General features: G+C 37.6%; 2 protein-coding genes across 2 annotated transcripts in view; both read right to left on the bottom strand.

Annotated features, from left to right (window-relative positions):
* Positions 1-8,687: 8,687 nt before the first annotated feature.
* The window catches only part of PPP4R2 (protein phosphatase 4 regulatory subunit 2), a 60,502-nt gene continuing 42,822 nt past the window's right edge, over positions 8,688-26,367 (bottom strand). The window contains exons 4-9 of the mRNA XM_012474225.2: positions 18,377-18,470; positions 16,761-16,798; positions 14,151-14,225; positions 13,751-13,894; positions 12,772-13,061; positions 8,688-12,514 (exon numbers count right to left, since the gene is read on the bottom strand). Of these exons, the coding sequence (XP_012329648.1) occupies positions 12,189-12,514; positions 12,772-13,061; positions 13,751-13,894; positions 14,151-14,225; positions 16,761-16,798; positions 18,377-18,470 (967 nt within the window). The 3' untranslated portion in view covers positions 8,688-12,188. The remainder of the gene's footprint in view (positions 12,515-12,771; positions 13,062-13,750; positions 13,895-14,150; positions 14,226-16,760; positions 16,799-18,376; positions 18,471-26,367) is intronic.
* Positions 14,234-16,748, bottom strand: EBLN2 (endogenous Bornavirus like nucleoprotein 2). Its single transcript, XM_064361915.1, is given in 2 exon segments — positions 14,234-15,286; positions 15,288-16,748. Coding segments are annotated over 2 exon segments (1,104 nt in total). The 5' UTR covers positions 15,596-16,748; the 3' UTR covers positions 14,234-14,490.

Raw genomic sequence — 26,367 nt, 5'->3', positions numbered from 1 at the left:
GAGATGGCCCCACTGCACTCCAAGTTGGGTGACAGAGTGAGACAATGTCTCAAAAAAAAAAAAAAGTGAGAAAAGCAAGGTGTATGCTGCTTTTGTGTAAGAAAGAGAAATAAGACTACAGATAGATAGTCTATCTGTAGGATAGGATACAGATGGAAGAGATATAGATAGAGATACAGTAGATAGATAGAGATATAGATAGAAGATACATTACATAGATAAATAGATAGATAGATGACAGATAGATGATAGGCATTTTCTTTTTACTGCATGTTTTTGAGACCAGGGTTTTTGCTGTGTCACGCAGGCTGGAGTGCAGTGGCTATTCACAGGCAAGATTGTTGCATATCACAGCTTCCAACTCCTGGGCTCCAGCAACCCTCCCACCTCAGCTTCTTGAGTAGCTGGGACTACAGGTGCACGCCACCATGCCCAGCTAGTTTTTTTTTTTGTAGAGATGGGGGTCTTGCCATATTTCCCAGGCTGGCCCTCAAGTGATCCTCTGCCCCAGCCTCCCAAAGTGCTAGGATTATAGGTATGAGCCTATAATATAAACCTCAGCTCTAAGATTATGTTTTAATTCTTTTTGAGATAGGGTCTTGCTCAGTCACCCAGAGGCATGATCACGGCTCACAGCAACCTCAATCTCCTGGGCTCAAGAGATCCTCCCACCTTAGTCTCCCAAAGTGCTGGAATTACAGGCATGAGCCACAGCACCCAGCCACTATATATTTTAATTTGCTTGTATTTGCATCAGGAAACACTAAAAGGAAAAGCAAGAAACTTATAAAAATGGTTACCTATAGATTGGGAGTAAGGAGGATAAGAACAAGGGTGAGAAGGAGAATTTTGTGTCATTTTAACCATTTAAAATTGTCTTATTTTATTTTAACGACTTCACTTACTTAAGAAACTTTAATTGAGCAATGCCCAGGCATTCATGAATACCTGGGTGAGGATGAGGAGTGGAGGCAGCTAGAGAATGTGACAGTAGGCCGGGCACCGTGGCTCACCCCTATAATCCCAGCACTTTGGGAGGCTGAGGTGGGAGGATCATTTGCGGTCAGGAGTTTGAAACCAGCCTGGCCGACATGGTGAAACCTTGTCTCTACTAAAAATACAAAAACAAGTTAGCCAGGCATGGTGGTGAGTACCTGTAATCCCAACTACTCGGGAGCCTGAGGCAGAAGAATTGCTGGAGCCCGGAGGCGAGGGTGGCATGAGCAGAGATCTCGCCATTGCACTCCAGCCTGGGTGACAGAGCAAGACTCCATGTCCAAAAATAAAATAAAATTTAAAAAAGTGACAGTATGCTCATAAATATGTACACTTGTACATATTAAAAATATATCTGAATATCTGTTTTGGTGCAATGGAAAATAATTCAGTTACATGATTAAGAAGCCAAGTCTAGTTAGTAATTGAAAGTGCATCAGTATGAGAGACATGGAAGAATTAGAGATCCCATTCGAGGATCAAGTGCGTTCTCAGAGATGGCAGTCGTTGCCTTCAAGGGAACCAAGCCCCTCTGGGGGACAACCACTGCACTCAACATAAAATGTCATTTCAGAGACACCTTGTTTGAAATAGAGCTGCCCTCCCCCACACTCCCTCCTCTCTTGCTTTATTTAGATTGCTCTTATCACCATCTTACATATATTTTTAGTTATCTTGTTTGTCTGTCTTCATTAATTACCCCAGGTCTAGACTTGGAAGTAGTCCCTTAATAAATATCTGTGAATGAACAAATGAGCAGATCGCTGCCTGGATTGCTTGATGGCTGTTTCTGAGATGTGTGACTCCAGAACACTGGTTTTATTGTCTCAGAAATCTCAACATGTGTCTCCATCCCTGTGGCTGTTACCATTGCAAAAACGTATGCAAAGTTGGTCATCGCCGTCGATCCAACCGAGGCTATGTGCGTTGCTGGTGTAGGTACATATTGAAATTAACCACCACTGAAAATGTCTTTAGAAGGACTATGCTGACTCCACAGTGAGAAAAAAAGTTAGCATGTCCTTCCAAAAGTCAAGGAAACAAAGTAGCAAGGAGTAACTTTGACATTAGGAGACCATGTATTTGTCATTGTGGGGATGACAGAAATTCCACATTTTCTTGCCAAGCCAAAACCAAGAGCTTTGCAGAGCTTAGGAAAGGAAAATACCCACAAAATCCTCAGAAGAAATGAAAATGTCAAGCCAGGAGAGACTGTTATGAGCAGTCCATGCATCGTGGAGGCATGCGTCCTGTTTCAGAGGGCGGCTTATTTCCTTACTTTACATAAAATAATGCTGTAAGTTACCATCTTAGATGGCTGGGAATATAGAGTGGTTTGCCTGCCAGATAAGGTTCCGTTCTCACCTCCAACCACATCCCCAGGTGCAAGGATGTCTATTTCACATTATCTGACAATTCAATAATGAATACTTGTAGTTGAATGACTTGTTCAGTTGTTTTTCCCTTTTGAGAGGGTGCTGATTTTAAATGTCTCCATCCCAAACTGCTTGGACTGAGCCAATAATAGTCACAAGTCAAAATACTATGAGATCACTTGGAGGGGGACTGGTTAAATATTATGGTTCATCTATACAAAAGACTATGAAGCTGTTAAGGTGATTAGGGCAGCTTCCTAGATACTAATTTAGAGTATCACAAAATTCTAGTAAATAGGGAAGAACAAAAATACCAGGTGCATCTACCTCAATGGGTTCAGTGTGCACTCACTATGAAAAGGGGTGTGACGTAGGCCAAGCGCACAATCCCAATACTTTGGGAAGCCAAGGCAGGCAGATCACCTGAGTCAGTAGTTTAAGGCCAGCCTGATCAACGTGGTGAAACCCCAACTCTACTAAAAATACAAAAATTAGCCAGGTGTGGAGGCAGACACCTGTAATTCCAGCTACTCAGGAGGCTGAGCCAGAAGAATCACCTGGACCCGGGAGGCGGAGGTTGCAGTGAGCAGAGATTGCGCCATTGCACTCCATCCTGGCAACAGAGCGGTCTAAAAAAAAAAAAAAAAATGCCGGGCGCAGTGGCTCATGCCTGTAATTCCAGCACTTTGGGAGGCCGAGGTGGGTGGATCACCTGAGATCAGGAGTTGGAGACCAGCCTGATCAACATGGGAGAAACCCCATACTAAAAATACAAAATTAGCCAGGCGTGGTGGCACATGCCTGTAACCCCAGCTACTCAGGAGGCTGAGGTAAGAGAATTGCTTAAACCCGGGAGGTGGAGGTTGTGGTGAGCCAAAATTGTGTCACTGAACTCCAGCCTGGGAAACTCCATCTCAAAAAAAGAAAGGAAAAAGAAAAGGGGAGTAGTGGGGGAAGGGGGAGTGATGACCATTTCGTGCTTGCCAGGGCAGGTATCCAGTTATCTCTGGAAAGACACAGGACTTTTTTTTTTTTTTTTTTTTTTTTTTTAGACGGAATCTCACTCTGTCACCCAGGCTGGAGGATATAGAACATTTCTGCAAAATACTTTTTTTTTTTTTTTTTGAGACGGTCTCACTCTGTTACTCAGGCTGAAGTGCAGTGGCAAGATCTCAGCTCACTGCAATCTCTGCCTCCTAGGTTCAAGCGATTCTTTTGCCTCAGCCTCCCAAGTAGCTGGGATTACAGGTGCACACCACCGTGCCCGGCTCATTTTTTTGTATTTTTAGTGTTTCACCATGTTGGCCAGGCTGCTCTTGAACTTCTGACCTCAAATGATCCACGCACCTTGGCCTCCCAAAGTCCTGGGATTACAGGCATGAACCACTGTGCCCAGCCTGCAAAATTCTGCTTTTTGAACTCATTTGTAGATAGGGCTTACTATCTACCAGTTAGTAATTGAAAGTGCATAAGTATGTTTTTTTCTAGTAGTTAATGGTTAATCTTTTTCTAATGGTTAATCCTCTTAACAGCCCTACGAGGTATGGGCCTCATACCCCTTATTCTAGAGATGCACAGAGATCACACAGCCAGAAAATGGCAAAGCTGGGATTAAAATCAGGGACTCTGGCTCCTTGTCTTGGTGCATGCTGCCCCACTGATAACACTGGCCTGGGGCATAGGGGAGAGGGGTGTAACCAAGAATCTGGAAGCCAAGGGTAGGAGGACAGAAATTCAGTATATACTATTTTGTTCTATTTGAATTTTTGCCAGGTTGCAAACATCATCTATATTTTAAAATAATTTTAAAATTTATTTTTAAAAATAGATAATGCATTTAAAATGTCTCACTGGAAAAACATGGGCAATCCATTTAGAAGGATCAGGTGAAGCCAGATGGTGAAGTACATGGAGCGTGAAACCAAAAGCCTGAGTTTGCTGTGAATGACGAGGAAGCTTTTTTGATGTTCTTCATATGGGCAAGTGGAAGTGGCTCTGAGAATCTTCAGCTACCAGGAATGGCTTCCTCTCTGCTGTCCCCTCCTCGGGGTCACCCTCCCCCTAATTCTACGAGTCCTCCAAGACTAGCCAGCACCTAAGCATAATGGGTAACAACCACTGGGCTTTGGAGTCAGAACAACTGATTCTCATTCTGACCCTCCACTTTCAAAGGGTCCCTGGGCAAGCTGCCTTTCTTCACCTCAAATAATCTCATCCATAAAATGGGCATAATAGTAAGCACCTTACAGTGTTGATAGTATGGTTAAATTAGGTAATACATGATATGTGCTAGGGGTAATATCATGCATAAAAGTGTTCAATTAGTGCTTGCTATTATTATTCTAGCATTGACCAGGATTGAAGTCTCAATTTGGATTCCAATAAAACTGTTGTCTTTCCCAGGGACAGCAGTATCTTCCCCTCCTCCCTTCATGTTTCTCCTTTCTCCCTTAAAAGAAACACCAGGTGCTGGACCAGGTCTAGTTTATACCAAGTTATTAAATGTTCCCAACAGTCCTACCAGGTAGATTTAATTATACCCATTTTCCAGATGAGAAAACTAAGGCTCAAAGAAATATTGTAACTTACACAAGATGCCTCAGCTGGGGATGATGAAGTTGTGACTTAATCCTTATCACTGCAACTCCCATGCCACTCTCCTCTGCCCATTACACCATGCTGCAGGATGGTCCTGCTCACTTAAAGTCAAGCAGAACCTGCCTCAGCTGAGAAGCCTTCCCAGACTGCCACAGCTGCACTAATATGGCTCTCCTGTGCAGCTAGGCAAGTCACACACCAATTTTAGTTAAAATCTTGCATTGCTTATTTTCTTCAGGGTGACTGAATTCCTCAAACATAAAATTGGGCTGGGTGTGGTGGCTCACACCTGTAATCCCAGCACTTTGGGAGGCTGAGGTGGGTGGATCACAAGGTCAGGAGTTCAAGACCAGCCTGACCAACATGGAGAAAAAAATACTAAAAATAAAAAAATCTGCTGGGTGTGGTGACGCAGACCTGTAATCCCAGCTACTCAGGAGGCTGAGGCAGAATCACTTGAACCCAGGAAGTGGAGGTTGTAGTGAGCTGAGATCGCACCACTGCACTCCCAGCCTGGGCAACACAGTGAGACTCCTTCTAAAAAAAAATGAAATTGGACTAAATCTGTTTTTAGCCCCCCCGAATACAAAACAACTCATAAAAGCTGCTACCTAACAAGAGAAATGTTTTTCTGCATCTGCATGTTGTGTGCACCTCTTACTTCCCTTTGTTGGGCTAAGTGAAACTTGATAGCCATCATTTCATGAAATTCCAACTGAATACTTAAACACCTGGAATTCTTTCTGTGCTCTGTTGTTTTTTAGAGGAAACTTATGAAATATACTGGAAAATTTTCCCTACCTCCTATATCTGGATATACTTTTTTTTTTGAACCTAGTTTTAGCTGATATCTAGATATACTTCTAATATTCAATACAAAACCATCATAATGATCACAAGACACTGCAAATTCTATTGCATTTTGAATCACCAAATATTGATATATATTTAGTAGTTTATGCTAAATCCCTGACTTTAAAAGAACTGACATATTTGGCAAGCTGCTGGATCCTAACACACTTCCACCTGCAGTCTTTGCTTGCACTGCCAGAGCTGTGGGGCAGGCATTTTTGACAAACCCACAACGAAAACTGACCCACATATTTCAATAGAAATGTTACAATTGCTACGTTTAACCACAGTACTACACTCACATTAAGGACTAAACAGCTTATTGTATAATAGCCTGAAAGCCACATTTTAAATAATTCATATGAGAAACTCTATTCTGAATTCCAATCTGATGTTTTCAGGTTTAAAGTGGGAAACTGCATGCATTCCTAAGTGCACATGGGAATTGTTAAGTCACTAAGCTTACCCTTCCATTCTGTATCATTGCATGCAATGCAAAGAAAAACAGTATGATCCAAAATGAAGACAGAATACTAAACCCGTTATTTCGCTCTCAAATTCTCAGCGATTATAAGCCGCATCAAAAGCCTCACAACTCAACTGCAAAAACTTCTTGCTGCAAGTACTACTAAATATCAAGTCCCATTACACTATGTCTAAAGCAGGACTTGGGTGATGTAATGATACAATGTTCCCCTTGTGGCAGCACCTATCCCCTTCACGTGTGTGTTGTGCGATGTGGGTGTGTTGTACTTTCTATAGGTAAGAGGTAGCTGGTCTCAATCACAGAAATCCCGTTAGGATACTCACTTTCTGGTAATACTAACTGCCCACTGATTTCCTGGCAAGGGCATGTAACAAAATGTACTGTTCCCAATCCCACAAACCTAGCAGCAAAGAAAAGTTTCAGGGGTGACCTTAGCATCCTTGAAGTGGGCAAAGTAAACACAGGATCAGTAAAACATAGGAATCCAAAGTGGGCTGTGGACCAATCACTTGCTTTCAATTTTGTTATCATTTGTCAAGCATGGGACTAGCCTGTGAGATTACAAAGATGAGTGCAACAGTGGACTTGGCAGACTAGTATACAGGGAATTCCTGGGATTTTTGAATATTTATTACTTTTAGTTAAGGGAAGAAAAACCCTGAAAATGTACAAAAAAAACCTAAAGACCACAAACTCTACTGCTAAATTTTAAACTAAAAACGTTCTGAAGAATAAAAGGGAATTGTATACTCATTTTATTTATTTATTTTTTTGAGACGGAGTTTCGCTGTTGTTACCAGGCTGGAGTGCAATGGCGCGATCTCGGCTCACCACAACCTCCGCCTCCTGGGTTCAGGCAATTCTCCTGCCTCAGCCTCCTGAGTAGCTGGGATTACAGGCACGCGCCACCATGCCCAGCTAATTTTTCGTATTTTTTTAGTAGAGACGGGGTTTCACCATGTTGACCAGGATGGTCTCGATCTCTTGACCTCGTGATCCACCCGCCTCGGCCTCCCAAAGTGCTGGGATTACAGGCGTGAGCCACTGCGCCCGGCCTACTCTTCATTTTAGATAGAGTTCACACAGTTTACTCCTCGCCAGTGGAAAAATCAGTCTTCCCATTATTAGCCGTGAACTATGTACTAGCTATACTATTTAGTAAATAAAATTTAGTGGGTAAGAGATCAAATATAAATGAGAAGCTGAAAACTAAAAAATACAGTTAGTAACACACTGACTAGTACTCGAGTTCAGAGCCACAGACCTTACCCTCTACTGTAGCTACTGTGCAATAATAAGCCTAAGAGGGTTGAGCATGGTGGCTCACGCCTGTAATCCCAGCACTGCGGGAGGCTGAGGCAGACGGATCACCTGAGGTCAGTTAAAGACCAGCCTGGACAACATGGTGAAACCCCAACTCTACTTAAAAAAAAACACACACACATAAACACACACAAAATGAGCCAGGCATGGTGGTACACACCTGCATTCCTAGCTACTCAGGAGGCTGAGGCAGCAGAATTGTTTGAACCCAAGAGGCGGAGGTTCCAGTGAGCCAAGACCAAGATCGTGCCACTGCACTCCAGCCTGGGCAACAGAGCACGTTTTCATCTCAAAAAAACAAAAACGAAAACAAAACAAAAGCAATGCATAGGAAAGGAGAATCCAGAGTTGAAAACAGAACCCTCCTCTCCACTTCAGGTTATTCGACACTTTTTGCCATGTAGTTGCCTGAAGGTGGGATTTCTAAAAAAAAAAAAAAAAAAAAAAATTTAAGAGTCTCACTCTGTCACTCAGGCTGGAGTGCCATGGTGCAATCTCGGCTCACTGCAACCCCTGCCTCGCAAGTTCAAACGATTCTCCTGCCTGTCTCCCAAGTAACTGGGATTACAGGTGCCCGCCACCACACCCAGCTGGTTTTTGTTTTTAGTAGAGACAGTGTTTCACTATGTTGGCCAGGCTGGTCTCGAATTTCTGGCCTCAAGAGATCCACCCACCTCGGCCTCCCTAAGTGCTGGGATTACAAGTGTGAGCCACCACACCCAGTCTTTAAAATGATTCTTAACACAAATATTGTAAATATATACAAGCAAGGCAATGCCAAATTATACCAATGGAGAAACTTTTATTTAAGTCTGTATTCTGTTGACAATCAGCATGACCTGCCTGGCAAAAAACAACTGTCAAGTCAGATGCACCCTCTGCTGGAACATCCTGTCACCACGTAAGAAACAGGGCTGTAACAAAGTCATGCATTACAATGTTCCCTCAGTTGAGGATCTCAGGTGGATGGTGGTGTGGGGTGGGGTGGGGAACTGGGGGGCAGGAGCAGGGTAAATACACCATTATGGCACATGAAATAATTACACACATAAAAATATTCTAATTTATATTTTATTGCATTATGAAAATACATTTATTTGGCAAAGTAATCTAGGCTCCAAGTTGAAATAAAAGAAAATTCTGAAGAGAGTGTACTGATTTTTAAAAGGTGAAATAGATGTATTCTAACCAATACATATTATTAGCACTTGTATTAGTCCAAAATCCAATAAACCTAATTTTTATAATTCCATATGAAATTACAAGGTGTTTTGCATTCATCCATTTTATAATTAGCACAAATCTTGAGAGAACTGCCCCTCATTTTATCAAAACCAACGTTAAATTCTTGTTCAGAAGACAATTTGAAACACTACCGAATATTTTTATTTCCTTTGGTTTTATAAGTTGCATTTTCATCCTTACCATGTTACATTTTTTCATAATCAAACTGTAGCAGCTTTAGATTCTGCCCATGTACCCTTTAAGTAAACTAGTATACTACATTTACATTATTTGAAAAATTGCTGATTTTACAAATGCAAAAATGCATAAATACATGCCTATCTACACCTGCAAAACAAAATACTCTGAGTCTCAATGCTTTAACAGGCCACACCTCCTGACCGAAGATTTCTGGGATGCCTTTCCAAGCCACAGGGCCTGACTGGCTATTCCACTGCTTAAAAACAGGTTTCTGAAAGGTGTAGTTACAATAAACCCTAAGCAGATTAAATTTACCTAATAATCAACATTTAAAATATGACATTTTCACTACTTCTGTTCTACATTTTTCAGAACTGAAAATATATATTTTTCAAAAATGTACAAGGATTTCACTTTTTAAAAGGGAAAAGTGCTAAAAACATAATACACATATATATATACACACACACACATACACACACACACACATATATATATATATTTTCTCACTTTCCTCATCAGCATCTTCAAATTCTTTTTACATGTAGGGTTATAGTCTAGAGAACAGGTAAGCAATCTGCTCAAGGTCAAAAACAAAATTAAATCACTGAGGTCTCGATTCTTCACTCAGATCTTTTAATAAAAGGACTTTGCTTGATGTAAGAAATATGCCCAAAATCAGCCTTTTAAAAATTCATAAGTGAATCAGTTACTATTAGAACTGACATTTTCATTAAGCAAAGTCTGTGTTAAGTGCACCTATGCATACTTGTGGAAATTTACTTCCAAATGGCCATCAGTATCTAAAACCAGCTTAACAAGGTTTCCCAATTTAACTACAGAAGTATCCCACACCTACCCTAAAGAAGATAATCCATGAGCATTCTACAATTATCTGTATAAACAGCAACAAGTTTGATCTATGATCAACATATGAGTACCTAATAAATATTAAAACTATTAAACTATAGATTAAAATGCAGATCTCTCATAGAGTTAAGTGATGTCACTTTGGTACATTCACCATTATTGTACTTTATTTAATAAAGAAATACATTTGCTCTTGCAAATATAGCAATTGCAAGTTTACAAATAAAACCACAGACCTCAAAGTCGTAATGCTAAATCTTCAACTTATAACCAACAAAAGTACATCAATTTGTTTACAAATGGTCCATGGCACTACAATTAAAATAAAAAATATCAAAGGTCACAGGATCTTAGGTAGGTTTACTGACAATTTCATAAATATTCTAAAGAAACTTTCAAAATTTCTAAACTTAAATGTTTCATTTTAACATTTTTGAAAATCTTTAAAATTTACAATGTTTAATTTTTTTCCCCCTCTTGGGTACAGTAAATCCAGGTTAAGATTTTATTCCAACTATTAGACATAGTCATAAATATATCATCTAGCTGCTGTGAATCTGACAGTCAAGTCAGTCAGTAGTATATTATCCTACAAACATAAATAGATCCAAATCGTTTTTGTATTTATAGTCATGACAATTTAAGTAGTCAAAACGCAAAACTCGTGGTTGCCCCCCAAATCACCCAAAAGCATATGATACAGTGTCAGAAATTGTTTGCATCACTTTTAGAAGCTCATCTGTGTTCAGGTATCTGAAACTGAAAAAAAAAAGGGATTCTTTCATATTTTGATAAAAATGTACTCAAATATTTCATAACATTAATATTTATTGCTTTATATGAATACTGTATTGAAAGCCCAAGCATTCAGTTTACACACAGAAATTATACAATTATATACCGCTTCACAAAGGCAGTGAACACATTACATTCTACAAAATCTACTTTACAGAAATTTAAAAACTCTAAATATCAAAAGGTACAGCTGAAGAAACACGTATAAATTTGGCAGCCAGTAATTTTGACAGGGAAGTTGCAGCTTGCATGACTTTAAATATGTAAATTTGAAAATATTGAATTTAGAGTAATCATTGTGCTTTGTGTTGATCTGAAAAATATAACACTGGCTGTCGAAGAAGCATGTTCAAAAATATTGAATTCACTTGAAAATGTCATACAAATTATGGTGGTTTCTATGCACCCCTAAAGCTTCAGTCATTCAGCTCAGGTACATAACTAAAGTAATATATTAATTCTTCCAGTACAGTGGTGTTTCATACCATTGACATTTGCATACTCTAGAATAATTTAGAAAGACGTGTAATATTCACAATGTTCCAAAAAGCAAGCAAAAGGTCAAGGAACCTGCTTGGTTCTTCTGAGATGGTCTCATATCAGCTTCATAAGCATTAATTCTACAAAATAGTAAGCTAACATTTGAACACAATTTCCAAGATAAAGCACATTTTCTCATAAATAATGAAGTCTTTTTCTCAGGCACCTCACAAGTATACAAAAGAATTTGAGTTTGAACAGATCTCTTGGAATGTGTTTAGCCTGGTATTTCAACAGACTTAAGATTTCCAGGGTTTCACAAGGGCCAGATTTTATTTCAATTACTCAATAAGAGAAAGAAAATGTCTTCTGAAAGAGGTGAACTCAATCATTACCAATAGAAAAAGTATCCACTGTATTCATCTCTTATAGAAACAGAAAAATATAACATTTCCCCCCTTAGAATTATATATATATGTATATATGACTTAAAAGTTTCATTGTACATAGCCAAATAATAAAATCTGGAAACCAGGTTGAAACCCTATAATTCACATGTTAATATGTTGAAACTATGACCAAAATATGAAAACTGCTAGAGCTATCAGAAAGAGACAAGAAGCTTCTTGCATATGCATAAACTAAATGTGATAATCTCAAAAAACTTTTCAAAATTACCTTCCAGTTTAAAAACTTTAATTCCAAATTAAAAAAAGAAAAAAAATCTATACACAAACCACTGATTTGCCCAGACCAAAGAAAGAAAAAGAGAAAAAAAAAAAAAGTCAGTGGTAAGGTAAGCAGGACCCAGAGGAGCTGATACTCACGGTTCTTACATATACAACTCTTTTAGGAATTATCCATAAAGTACTTTATTTTACAACCTGCTTCTCTTGTAAAACTAAAGGTCCACTTTATTACATAAAAGTTTTATACAGTGTTAAAACCAGAACTGTATGTAAAATACTGCATCTAAATGTTTCTAGTTAGTCTTGTTCCATTGGTTCATCGGTGACTTCTGTGGTTTCGTCATAATTTCCCATGGATGATTCTGAAAGAATCTCTCCAGTTTTACTGCAATTGGATCCTACTAATTCTTCTGTTTCAAGGCAGTCAGAAGAACCACTACTTACAGGGCCTTCGTTTTCACTACCTCCAGAACGCAGTAAATCTTTCTCAGCTTGAGACACTTCAGATTCCTCCATTTGATTATTTTCCTCAGAAGTCTCTTCACTCACAGTTAAGGCATCATCAGATTCTTTTTCTTGATTTTTTCTTTCTGGGATCATTTCTCTTGATGTCATAAAAGACTCTAAAAATAAGCAAATGTTGTTGTAGTTAAATTTTATTTTCAAAATACTTCCACAGTTAAAGTTTCATGAATTCTGATATTCTATAGTTCAAATCATATCCCCTGAAATTCAGCAGCACCTACATACAGGTGGGAGAAAAGCCCAACATCAGCATTATAAGGAGTTCCGTTATGTAAAATTCTTTCACGAAAAAAAATGAAGTACAAGAATTTGAGGATCTCCTTACTCCACCCTTTTACAGATGGTCTCTAAATACCTTCTTCTTCCTCTTCCTCCTCTTCTTCATCCTCTTCTGTACAGTGCTGCCGGGTACAATGACTTTCCTTGTCTTTATCCTGAGATGAAGATGATGCTTCTGTTTCTTCTACCACAACTGAAGACGTTTCACTGGAAGTCGTTTGACTGGCTGTTTCTCTGACTTCACCTTCTCTGTCAAACCTGAGTCTTTTTACCTCATGCTCCTCAGCTTCCACAGCATCTTCATCTGGATGTTTATTTTTCATAGGGCTCACTGAGGAAACTTCTGATTCAGATGTCGAAGAGTCACTGTAAATGTTTTTTTTAAAGTGTCATTAATAAAATTATTTTCCCCATCTTCTACATCCCCATTTTTAAGGTTAAATAGTGTTTTAAACTGCATTTTAGTGTCAAAGTTAAATTATAACACCTGAGCAAAGAAAAACAGAATAATTTCAATCAAGGCAACCTAAACTGCTTGATGAGTGATTCCCAGTAGGACTTAGAAAAGCTTTATGACTTTTCTGTGCAATTCTCCAGTAAATTAAATATTCTCCTATAATAAAACCGAAAGTCTTCCATACAGAAATACTAAGCTCTCTCCCTCATTTAGTCTTCCTTCCCTTAGTGTGATACAGAAAATTTGAAGATATAAATAAAAGGTGTCCTTTTATGAACTACAATGAGAAACTATTCACAAAACCAACTTATTTATAAAGATCTTTTCTCTTTTCAAGTAACTTTCAGAAATAACACATGAAATGTATCAAAATTACTTTACTTTTAGACCTACATAAACAGTCTCCCCAAATTAGCAGTTTTAAATCTTGTCTATGTCCACCTTCAACATTTGCTACAGCTGCAAAGAGAAGCCACTGCTCCTATAAACCACATGAAAACCTTGTTTTGTCACTCAGAACTTATAAATAGTAAGTGATAAGTACTGACTGTTAACTACTAATAAAAATATTGTTTTTAAATATAAAACACACACAAACCTGTGATTTTTCTCTTCATTTTGCTGCAAATTTGCCTCCTTGCTGTCTGCGCTCTCAGGCAACCCATTTGTTGTCATGGGGGCTGACAAAGAAACCTTTGGTCGATTAAGTGGCCTGGGTGTCCCAGGCCCATTTATATTAGACCTATAATAAGATAAATAAACATCATTTCCTATTTTAATAAAAAGTCATCCCTCCTACGGTATGTTTATGTGAATATACCACAGAAGTATTTGCTGCAACTTGTGTTTTCAGGCCCATGGCTTATCAAATTAACTAATTCTATGTAGTTTATCTTATAGCGTCCATAAAATGCCCAATTTTTAAAAAGTACACTAAGCGTACTACTCGAAATCAGGACAACGCAAACTCCATAGGTATTAAAAATCAATAATCTCACCTCTCAGTATAGCTTGGTGAATTTCCAGGAAACATAACACCATTCATTCGATTTAAACTATTGGAATTGTTTTTCCTGTAAGAAAAGAAAATATACTTATGGATGACTTAATTTTTTTTATTTTTTGAGATGGAGTCTGGCTCTGTCACCCAAGCTGGAGTGCAGTGGCGCAATCTCGGTTTACTGCAAACTCCACCTCCCAAGTGCAAGTGATTCTTGTGTCTCAGCCTCCCAAGTAGCAGGGATTACAGATGTGTGCCACCATGCCCAACTATTTTTTGTATTATTAGTAGAGACGGGGTTTTGTCATGTTGGCGAGGCTGGTTTTGAACTCATGATCTCAAGTGATTTGCTCACCTTGGCCTACCAAAGTGCTGGAATTACAGGCATGAGCCACCGTACTGAGCCCCCCCTTTTTTTTTCTGGAAGTGCATGGATCCATGATTCCACCAATGCTCCCCTTCGAGATCTTACACGTGGATGTTATCTGAAAAGGGGAGTGTGATGACTGATCTGGTATAACACCAGGAGCTTTAAATCCTGAAAATGTGGGGTTGCTCCTCTTGGCCCAGTAGTTTGCTGCTGTTGCTACGTACACTCCCAAACTCAAAATACTTCCCCAATGCCTTTTTAACCGTTGTTTTTTTTTCTCCTCAAAGACTGGGATCTCAGACACGATGGCAGGTAGAGCAGTGGAGCCATCCATGCGCTGATCTAGAAACACTCTCACAGCATAACAGGTTGTCGTCTGTGCTTTCTTGGCAACTAGCTTGACTTGATCAAGTAGCTTGCATTCAGGAAATTCAAATTCTCCAAAGAGAAATGTGAACATTAATTCTCCAACTCACGGTCTTGAGCTGATCCAACCTATGGCTGATCCTGCATTGTAGCTGATCAGCAGATCAGTACTCTCACCATGTGAAAGTTTTCCAATAGATGCCATCATTGCCTTGAATCGTCTCTGAACTTGGAGACTGCTGGTTCCAATCTTACCACTTAATCCGGCAACAATGCCTATCAAAAGGCCACAGCAGTAGGAGAGAACTGATGACTTCTCAAGGGCAATAAAATCAGGCATATCTTTAAAACTGGTAGCATAAGGAGTATCCATTTCCTTGTTCTAGTTCCCAACCACAATTAGACCTCTTGCTCACACCAACACTTAGTAATGCCTTGTGTAACCCATCAAATATAAAACACAAAAATACTAAACTGGGGGTCACAGGGTGGAAATGAGATTTATTTGCCGGGTCTAGCACAGACTTTGCTGCTTTTTTAATGTCCTTAACATCCCCAATGCTGGGTGTGGGTTCCAATACATCCAGTGAATACTGTCTGCTTTTCCCAGATAGCTCAAATCTTCCTTGAAGGTTCAGGAGGCCATTAGTGTCCACTGCATCATCTGGAGGGCTGCTGGTCTGCAAGTCCCTTCTTAGATGAGACATTGTGGGAGATTGATTCCGACTTAATTCTTTAATTTTGGTAAGAATCGTGGGTCTAAAAGATCTTTTGTAAGATCTGTCACAGACCCAAACAAAAAGACTTTGTGAGAATTAGCATAAGCACACAATTTAAGAAAAGAATCCGTTATTAGTCACTTGCTGACTTCTTTACCATTTTTCCAAAATATCTCACATTAATTAGCAAAACAAAACATATTTTGGTTCATAAAGGAAAGAAATTTTATATATTTTAATAGTTTTTCTGTCCAGAAACACAGTATGTAATTATTTTAGTCTCCTATTTAACAACATAAGTATATTCTTGAGAACATTCTAAAAACAAATTCACTCAGCTGGGTGTGGTGGTTCACACCTGTAATCTCAGCATTTTGGGAGGCCAAGGTGGGAGGATCACTTAAGCCCCCCCGAGTTTAAGGTTGCAGTGAGCTATGATCACTCATCACTGCACTCCAGCCTGGGTAACAGAGTAGTCTATGAAAGCAGAGCCAGATGAACCTTAAACCAATGGTTCTCAGCAGGGACAACCTCCTCTCCCTGTACTTCACATCCCCAGAAAACATTGGGCAATGTCTAAAGATATTTGAAGAGGGGAACACTACTGGTATAAATGGGTAGAGGTCTAGGACACTGCAAAACCTCTTATAATTCCCAGGACACCCACTCACAATAGAATTATCTGGTACAAAATATCCGTGGTTCCAAGGTTGAGAAACTGTGTCCTAAATTTAATTCTTACTTTGCTATATATAAATCTTGACAACTACAAACACTTTTCTATCATAAAAAGAAAAGCCATCAAGCAGTTATTCCAAACATGGGAATTATGCCCTAGAGATACCATGGAAAGATATCTAGGATGGCATCTCAGGGAAATGAGTGCCATGACAGTATGCAAAATCCAACAATATTTAAATTACAGTAAATGATTAATCTCTTTAATCCACATCTCTTTACTGGAAAAAAACATACAGATAATGTTATCAGTAATATTCTACTTTGGGGACTGAATGGTAGGTTCACAAGTATGTTATCACACTTAATTACATATAAAATAAATCCAGTATATTTTAAGAATAATATATTAGAAGCAATAAAATAATTAAAAACTAATTAAATAATATACTAGAAATAGAAAAAATATACTTACTCTGAAGAAGGATAAACACAGCTAACCACCATCACATTCTGCAATAACAAAAATCAGTGATTCAGTATGAGGAAAAGTACTATGACATAAAGTTTAATTATTTGTTTTTAACTTGTTTCTAAAATCATGGTGGTGGGTTAAATTCCTTTGATTCTAATTTTGCTAATAAAGAAAAATAAATGGTTAAAAATGAAAACTGGTGAAACAACAAAAACTAAAACAAAGGACCAAAACAGAGTATCCTACTCAACCACTGATTTTTTTTTCCCTAGACTTATTTTTTACCCTAATCTAGTTATTCTAGACCCCTGACATCATATACTATATGTAGTAGTGGAACCAAGCTCTCTTATTTTAGATGGAATCACCCAAAGATGTCGAGAGATTGAAGTACTTTGGACACAACGTAACTGACTTTCATTACAATCCACAGCTTGTGGTGTTGCATCATACATCCCACGCAAAGAGACTCAAACCTTTTTTGTAATATATTCACAATCTTCCTGGTAAAAATAACTTTACTAAGTCAGTGTTCACTGAAAATTGATTATAAGCCATAGTAAGTGTTTTGCATTTAATCCCCCTTATTATTAACCACATTTTACTGAGAAGAAAACTAACTGGCCCAAGGTTACGCAACTGTGAAGCACTGTAACCCTGATTTAAAGGCAGGGCACCTGGTATGACTACTGTAACATATTGCTTCTTTACCCAAAGATCTCCGAAATCTAATTATTAAAACTCCTGGTGCTGAAAAATAAGTACTGATGAACCATCTTAAGTTTCTTGGCCTTTGGGTATATTATTCAATTGAGTGTACAGAGGATCAACAAAACATATTAACCCAGTAAGGCCTCAAGAACTATTGCAAATCACTATGTAATGGTTTCCAATTCCTGTTTCCAAGGTAAAACAAAGGGAATTTGAACCAGATCCTTAAAATGAACACTGGAGTGTCTGAGGACCAATCATCAACTGAAAACTAGAACCCGTTAGTCCAATCTTGGTTCCCACAGGGCTCCTTCATTTTTCACTCAAGTCAATTTCTTACTTTTCACTCCCTTAAATACCCTGAATCTTTGTTCTTCACACCATTTCCTTTATTCAGAATACCCTTCCCTTACTCTAACATTCACTCAACTCCCTCCACACACACAAACACTAATGTTTATCCCTCAATCTCACCTGCATCTTTCTACTCAATACCTCATTTACATGGTTTGCATCAGTAAGTTTCCAAAGTTATGTACCTCTGAACTCCGGAACTGAGAAAATGAATTCCATGTGTAAATAAGTTTATAAAACACTCTGTAAAGTTAAAATAGCAATTATAACCTCTCAGAACCTTTAATAAGTTGATGTACACTATGATTTTCCAAGAAATAATAAGCTGCTTTTCCCAAACTTCAATGATCAACATGCAAACCCTCCCCTACCTGCTCCAATAAAATCTCTCCGTAAAACATAAAATGCAATTTGGAAAACAATTTGGGAAACTCAAGGTAGGCTGGAAAACATATTTCAAGAAGAGGTACCTGAAACAGATCTTACTCAATGATCTTTTCTAAAATAAAAGTTGTTAAACCACAGCATAACTCCAATAATAAAATAAATACCTTTTCTACTCCTCTGAGAAATTTGTCTGTTCCTGTATAGTTTCTCCTTGGATCTGTTAACAATTCACATAGTCGCTGAATAGTAAAAGGGATACTGCAAAAGAATGTAATTTTACAGTGTGAGGTCACTGATTATCAAGAGAATTAGGAACATTATTTCTTTTGCTAAGTAAATCCGTGTCTAGTCACCCATGTGTTAAGCTACAAAAGAAAATGCTGTAATACGGAAATAAATGGTTGAGTCACTTAAAATAGACAAGAAAATAAGCATATCTTTCTATTTAACAAAAAAACGAACTCTCCCTTTCTTGATTTAAAAAGCAATAAAGTCGGTGGGGTGGGGGGGGTCAGGGAGAATGGTTAATGGGTACGAAAATAGAGTGAATAAGATCTAGTATTTGAAAACACAACAGGTTGACTACACCAATAATTTATTGTACATTTTAAAATAAGAGTATAAGTGGACTGTTTGTAACAGAAAGCATAAATGCCTAAGGGAATGGATAACCCAATTACCCTGATGTGATTATTACACACTGTATACCTATATCAAAAGTATCTCATGTACCCCCATAAATATATAAGCTACTATTTACCCACATAAATTCTTGTTTTTTACAAAAAGCAATTTAGAAAGAACATCCAAAATTAAGAAAGCTTCAAAACTGAGGAAAAAAATTTTATATAATATTCTAAATCCTGATAATTTGATTACATTTACAAAAGAGGTAATACAAATAATCAAGTTGGGGTTTATTTAATATAGAAACTTTTTCTCAAGTATTCTTCTGCACCCAAAGGTTTCTTTAAAATGTTCAAACAAAACTACAAATAAAGTATTTTAAAATGGTTCTGCTCCATTATTACAATTTCATATACATCCTACATGTTTAATCCAACTTAAAATACACACAGCAATAATGATTTAACTTTACCAAATACTTTCACTATACTTCAATTTTCACTAGATCATAGTAAATACAAAATTAATATAGCCTGGAACTAAAATCATTTTATAAATATTTTTTAAAGAACAGCAGAATTATGAGTATGAGGTACACTAAACACAGCTTAAAAGTACAAACATAAATCTTCAGACTCCAGTGTCTGCCATACCAATCTATTTATTCTCTTTAATGAAAAGAATTACAAAGCCTCAAATTAATAGTTAACATTCACAAAGTTCTTCTTCTTCTTCTTTTTTTTTTTTGAGACAGAGTCTCGCACTGTCGCCCAGGCTGTAGTGCAGTGGCGTGATCTCTGCTCACTGCAATCTCTGCCTCCTGGGTTCAAGCAATTCTCCTGCCTCAGCCTCTTGAGTAGCTGGGATTACAGGTGTGCACCACCACATTCAGCTGATTTTTTTTGTACTTTACTTAGTAGAGACGAGGTTTCACCATGTTGGCCAGTATGGTCACAATCTCCTGACCTTGTGATCCTCCCGCCTCGGCCCCCCAAAGCGCTGGGATTACAGGCATGAGCCACCGTGCCTGGACAGTTCTTTCATTTTTTTATAGGCAGTTTGACACAGTATTTTCTTCCCCCACAAGGTACAGCAGCTAGTGAGTTATAATGCCAGGACTTAAACCCAATCTCTGTAACTTCAAATTCCATGTCCTTTCCACTGTATCACACATACTTCACAAAACTATAGTTGTTTATTTTCTAATTGGATAAACTACATTTGGTTCTCATATTCTTTGTCAGTATTATTCTTATGTTCAAAGTATAAGATGTCCAAAAAATTCTGAAAATGCTTAAAGCACATGTTATTCATATCAGAACAAATGTTTTTACATAAATTTTAGAGTCCAAGAATCAATCTTTTGTCTCAAATCTAAAGTCTCATCCAAACCTAAAAGTGAGAAAACTGTTCTGCCAAAAGACAGGGCACAGAATAAAAGATTAAATGTTTGCCTGATATCCCAAACATTCAGAAGCAACTAGAAATTCCTCTGGGTTTCTGAGGAAGAATACTCTTTTTTGCTTTAGAAAATCTACTCAGAGTGAATTACAGCGTCAAAACGAAGAATCCTTTTAAATGGGGAAGTACAAAGCACACCAACAGTATTACTAATTATGAAACAAGCTTACACATCTTCTGTTTCATTCCTATAAAGACAATATATAATTAGAAATCTATAGCTAATACACAAAACTCCACTTTTAGTTTAAGCATTTTCCAAGTTGCATGTATAACAAACAGTATTGGGTTTCTCACTTGTCAATCAAAATTTTCTCATCCTTGACTGAAGGTTTCTTAAGGGCAGGAGCTCTTCACATATATTATGTTCAATATATAATTATTTTTGTATGTGTACATATATATACACATACATATATACACATATATATGTGAAACCCAGTATCATCGTGTATTTCAGAATATTAGTGGTACAGCTCACCTTAGATCCTCTTCTAGTTCACTGATCTTCAAACCTTACACACACACCACACCTATTTCCTCATTAATCACCCCACAGTGATACTATCATTAAAAGTTTATTATTCAAAACACAAAATAGCACCAGCAGTTTGAGTACTCAGTAGGTGTTTGGATATTCAAATAGTACTTAACTGAAATATACTGTGTAGTAGTTATGCCTTTTCTTCCAACTAAAATTTTTTCCCACACTATGTTTTCTCACTAAGTAAAATTAGTTTTAACAGATGAGCATTTTTTTTTTCCTTCCCAGAGACAAGGTCTTGCTATGTTGTCCAGGCTGGACTGCAGTGGCTACTCACAGGCGTGATCCCACTATTGATCGGCAAGGGAGTTTTTACCTGCTCTGTTTCCGACCTGGGCCGGTTTACCCCTCTTTAGGCAACCTGGTGGTCCCCCGCTCCCGGGAGGTCACCATATTAATGCCGAACTTAGTGTGGACACCCGATCAGCATAGCGCACTACAGCCCAGAACTCCTGGACTCGAGATCCTCCAGCCTCAGCCTCCCAAATAGATGGGACTACAGACACACGCCAACGCGCCCGGCCAGATGAGCATTTTAAAACTTCTTGTTTAACATTTACACTGAGTATCTTGGCTTTCTTTAGAAACGTAAGTTAAACTGTAGCCAATTATTAATATTTTATCTGTTGGTTTAATAGTAATACTGCTGCTTTGGGAGGGGAGTATGTGTTTACACAGGAATGCCAGCCACAACAGCCTATGATAAAATGAGTTTAAGTTCTTAGACAATTTCAGAAGCTTTTTTCCAAAAGATCCTTATTTCAAAAAACAAAAGCTTTTAAAAGCCATTTTACCAAGCGTCCAATAGATGGCACTAAAATGTCACACAACACGCCCTTTTCTCATATGACAGGTTAAAACACAACCAAACACTTCCTGCAAATCAATGTATCCACTGTAAATATTAGTATAACTAATGTTAACAACAGCATTGAAAGGTCTCTTTACATATAGATTGTACTTTTAAACTTATTCCATAAATGTAAGAGCCTATTATAAATTAGAAATACTAACCTTGCTCAACAGCATAGTAGACAGACATGAAAATAATTATAATTACAGTAATAAATGCTAATGAAATTGTGTAAAAAAACCCCATTTCTACCCTAAAAAATACAAAAATTAGCTGGGCATAGTTGTTTATGCCTATAATCCCAGCTACTCAGGTGACTGAGGCAGAATTGCTTAAACACGGAAAGGGGGTGTTTCGCTGAGCTGTGATCATGCCACTGCACTCCAGCCCAGCCAATAGAGGAACCAAAACAAAACAAAACAAAAAACACCAATTCATACACATATAATTTTATACCTCAAATCAAATGACAGCCTTTGCGCCTCTTTTAATAATAAGGAACACCAATGTTGTAAGTAAATTAATGTCTGCATCACTCCTTAACCCAAAATTAATCTACAGCAATTGTCAAAGCTTTTAATAAAGTTAATCATTTCTTGGAGTTCCTATAGTCTGAAGTGTTTATTTGCATCAGTAACTAGCAAGAAAAAGTTAATTAGCTTTCTCTTATTTTCCATTTTTAAGAAGTCTATTAAAGAGAGTATCACATCAAACCATATTACCACTAGACAAGACCAGGTGGGGAATATTAAGGATGCTCACTACAACACTGCTCATTAACAGCCGAAAAAATAAACACGTACCACCAGTCAGGACAGGCAAAAAGAAACTTACAATCCATTCACATAATAGAAAACAATGCAGCCATTTCAAATAAATAAAAAGACAGCTTTAAATGTACTAATATAGACAAGTCAAAGTTTCTCTAAAAGGAAAATATGACTAGTACATAGCATGATTCCATCTTCAGTCTTTACTTCTCTAACAGTGGGAATATTTTAAGGAAGGATGGTTACTAAATAATGCCAATTCTCGAGTAATTAAGAGAATGAAAAGGGTAAAGAAAAAACAAATGGGGTGGTGAGAGAGAGAGAGAGAGAGAGAGTGTGTGTGTGTGTAACCTACCACGAGTACATTTTAACTAATATACTCAACTAACACTGACACAAATAATTAACAGCACAAAAACCCATTTCCCCCAGCCAATTGAGAAGCAGAAAAATCAGGAAGCAATAAAGTGGGTTAACAGAGTCAGAGAACAAAGTAATAAAAGTGTAAGGACCCAGTCTCTCAGTCCCTGAATCATCTAGAGCTAACTGTAAAGCAAACAACAAACAAACTAAAAATCAAACTGGGGTTATGTTTTATTCTACAATCCAGATTTTGGAATATAAAAGTCTTATATATAACTTTAAAAGATCATGAGCAGTACTCTCAGCTGTGACTGACTGTACCTGTCTTACAGATGATATAAAGATTATTAGGTATCAAATAGTTTTCCACTTTTTCTGGACCTCCTCATAAATAAATAGCAATGCCATTTTAATCTACTATTCAGAGTGAGGAGGCTTACTGCCTATTTTACAGGTCTTAGATCTAACAGCATTGAAAAGAGAGGGGCAACACTTGAAGGATTGATTAATTTACTTTTATATTCATTATTCTTTCATTTTGAAAAATTCAGAGAACATAAAATGGTTTTTTTTTTTTTTTTTGAGACAGAGTCTCACTCTGTCACCAGGTGCCAGGCTGGAGTGCAGTGGCACAATCTCAGCTCACTGCAACCTCCGCCTCCAGGGTTCAAGCAATTCTCCTGCCTCAGCCTCTCGAGTAGCCGAGACTACAGGCGCACGCCACCACGCCCAGCTAATTTTTGTATTTTTAGTAGAGATGGGGTTTCACCATGTTGGCCAGGATGGTCTCGATCTCTTGACCTCGTGATCCGCCCGCCTTGGCCTCCCAAAGTGCTGGGATTACAGGCTTGAGCCCCCGCGCCCAGCCAAAATGGTGTCTTTTAAAACTGCCAGGAATGTAACTTACATGCTCTCTATCCCTCAAAATGCCTCTGTGTATATCATTATAGGAATGAACTATTACCTATTAGCAATTTCTAAATTATATTCATGGTCTCTATAATAAATGACCCTGGTTTGAGTAAACCTAATGCCAATCAGAAGGCATAAAATAGTCTTTTAATTGACCATTTCATTAAAAATTTTAGTTTTTGTTCTTTTTAATTTTTAATGTTTCTCACCTGAGAAACTGTAACTTCACTTTTGGAGTAGCTATAATTCTATCATCTACAAAATTTTAAAGTTCTCAAGTAATTTTAAAAGACAAGAAAATGACAAAAAAAAACCCACTAAGCAATCCACTGTGATTCTTCTATGCCTCATTAGACAAAATACAGATAAAAATACACTTTTATTTTTTTTCTAGTCCCCAGTTATTCAATATTTTTTCTTTTCTTTACTCATTCATCGATCCATCCATCCAACCACCTAATCATTCCATAACTGTCTGAAAACCTACTATATTCAGGCACTCATTCTTCTAGGCCTTGTTTGAAGATGACTGTTACCTCAGCTCTCCAGAAGCTTATAGTTCAGGAAATCAAGTAAAAAAGTGCATAGACAATTTCCACTTCAAAGAGGGAAAAACATATTCTGGTAACATACTAAAATAACTTTAGAAAACAGATAATCGTTCTTATGGCAAACTACTGGAAAGCATTTAATATAAAACTTGTACAAATTAAAAGCAAAAATAAACAAAAACTTACCAATAAGAAAATTAGCAAAAGAAAGCCAAGAGAGGATATAAAGGGCAATTCACAGAAAGGCTGTAGTACTTTAAAAAGATGTTCCATTTCACTTGCAATCAAAGAAACACAAATACAGACACATATATGGTACAAAAGAATTACAGTATCTGCACTTCTTACCAACGAATGCATCAACAACCACATTTTTTACTAGGTCGATTTTGCAGTACTGATAAACTGAAAATTAAGTGTTCATAAGCCAACCTACCAATTACACTTCTACAAATTAAAAAAAAAAGCTACAATCTATACATATATTCAAAACATGATATTCATCAACAAAAGATATGTGGAAGGATGCTCACTACAACACTGCTCATTAACAGTTGAAAAAATAAACGCGTACCACCAGTCAGGACAGGCAAATAAAAACTTACAATCCATTCACATAATAGAAAACAATGCAGCCATTTCAAATAAATAAAAAGACAGCTTTAAATGTACTAATATAGACATGTCAAAGTTTCTCTAAAAGGAAAATATGACTAGTACATAGCATGATTCCATCTTCAGTCTTTACTTCTCTAACAGTGGGAATATTTTAAAAAGTATTAATATACACCACTTTTGTAATTTAAAGATAAGCTATTAAAATGGAGGGAGGAATGTACTAGGATGGACAAAACCTCAAACTGGTAGAAAACCAACAAAATGTTACTTCTTAGTAAATATTTTTAAAAACCAGTTTTATATATATGTAAAACACAGGCCAGGAACGATGGCTCGTATCTGTAATCCCAGCACTTTCAGAGGCGGAGGTGGGTGGATCACCTGAGGTTGGGATTTCAAGACCAGCTTGACCAACATGAAGAAACCCCCATCTCCACTAAAACTACAAAAACTTAGCCAGGCGTGGTGGTGCACGCCTGTAATCCCAGCTACTTGGGAGGCTGAGGCAGGAGAATTGCTTGACCCTGGGAGATGGAGGTTGTGGTGAGCCAAGACTGTACCATTGCACTCCAGCCTGGGAAACAAGACTGAAACGCCATCTCAAAAGAAAAACAACCCAAACACAGAGATAAAGCTGAAAGATTTTATAAATATGTTTCAACATACCAATATACTAAAATACAGACAAAAAAAGAGTAAATTAAAAGCAGAAAAAACTCAATGTATCACTGATTAAATAAGACTTAGATTCTGCCTGCTCAGAGAAAGTGATTCATAAACTGCCATTCTGAAAAATCAAATTTAAAATATAAGTTCGGGCCGGGTTCGGTGACTCATGTCTGTAATCTGAACACTTTGGGAGGCCGAAACAGGTGGATCACTTGAGATCCGGAGTTCCAGACCAGCCTGGCCAACATGGTGAAACCCCATCTCTACTAAAAATTCAAAAAAACATAGCTGGGTGTGATGGCACACACCTGTAATCCCAGCTACTTGAGAAGATGAGGCAGGACAATCGCTTGAACTCGGGAGAGAGAAGCTGCAGTGAGCTGAGATGGCACCACTGCACTCCATCCAGCTTGGGTGACAAAGAGAAACTCCATCTCAAAATAAACAAACACAAATAAATAACGAATAAATAAAATATAAGTTCAAAATACCTATGGTTCTAAAATAAAGTTTTTTTTTTATTTGCAGCCCCAGCTGTTAGACAAAAATAAAGTTTTAAAAGAAAAATGCTCAGCAACTTAATGACTGTTCAAATCACTTTCTGAAGTAGGTGAATGACCTCTTTTACAGATTAATTACAAATGTTTATATTTATATCATAAATATACATAACACACAATTATAATATACATTTATTATAATGTATGTATGATACATGTATTTGTTTCTAGCCCAGCTTAATTTGAAAGAACTGAAAATGTTATTTGCTATTACTAGTTCAGAATCA

The sequence above is a fragment of the Aotus nancymaae genome, unplaced genomic scaffold (genome assembly GCF_030222135.1).
Source record: "Aotus nancymaae isolate 86718 unplaced genomic scaffold, 86718_ANA_hifiasm-v0.15.2.pri h1tg000046l, whole genome shotgun sequence".
Classification (NCBI taxonomy): domain Eukaryota; kingdom Metazoa; phylum Chordata; class Mammalia; order Primates; family Aotidae; genus Aotus; species Aotus nancymaae.
Note: the sequence above shows the minus strand (reverse complement) of the source record. Positions and strands in the feature narration are given on the sequence as shown.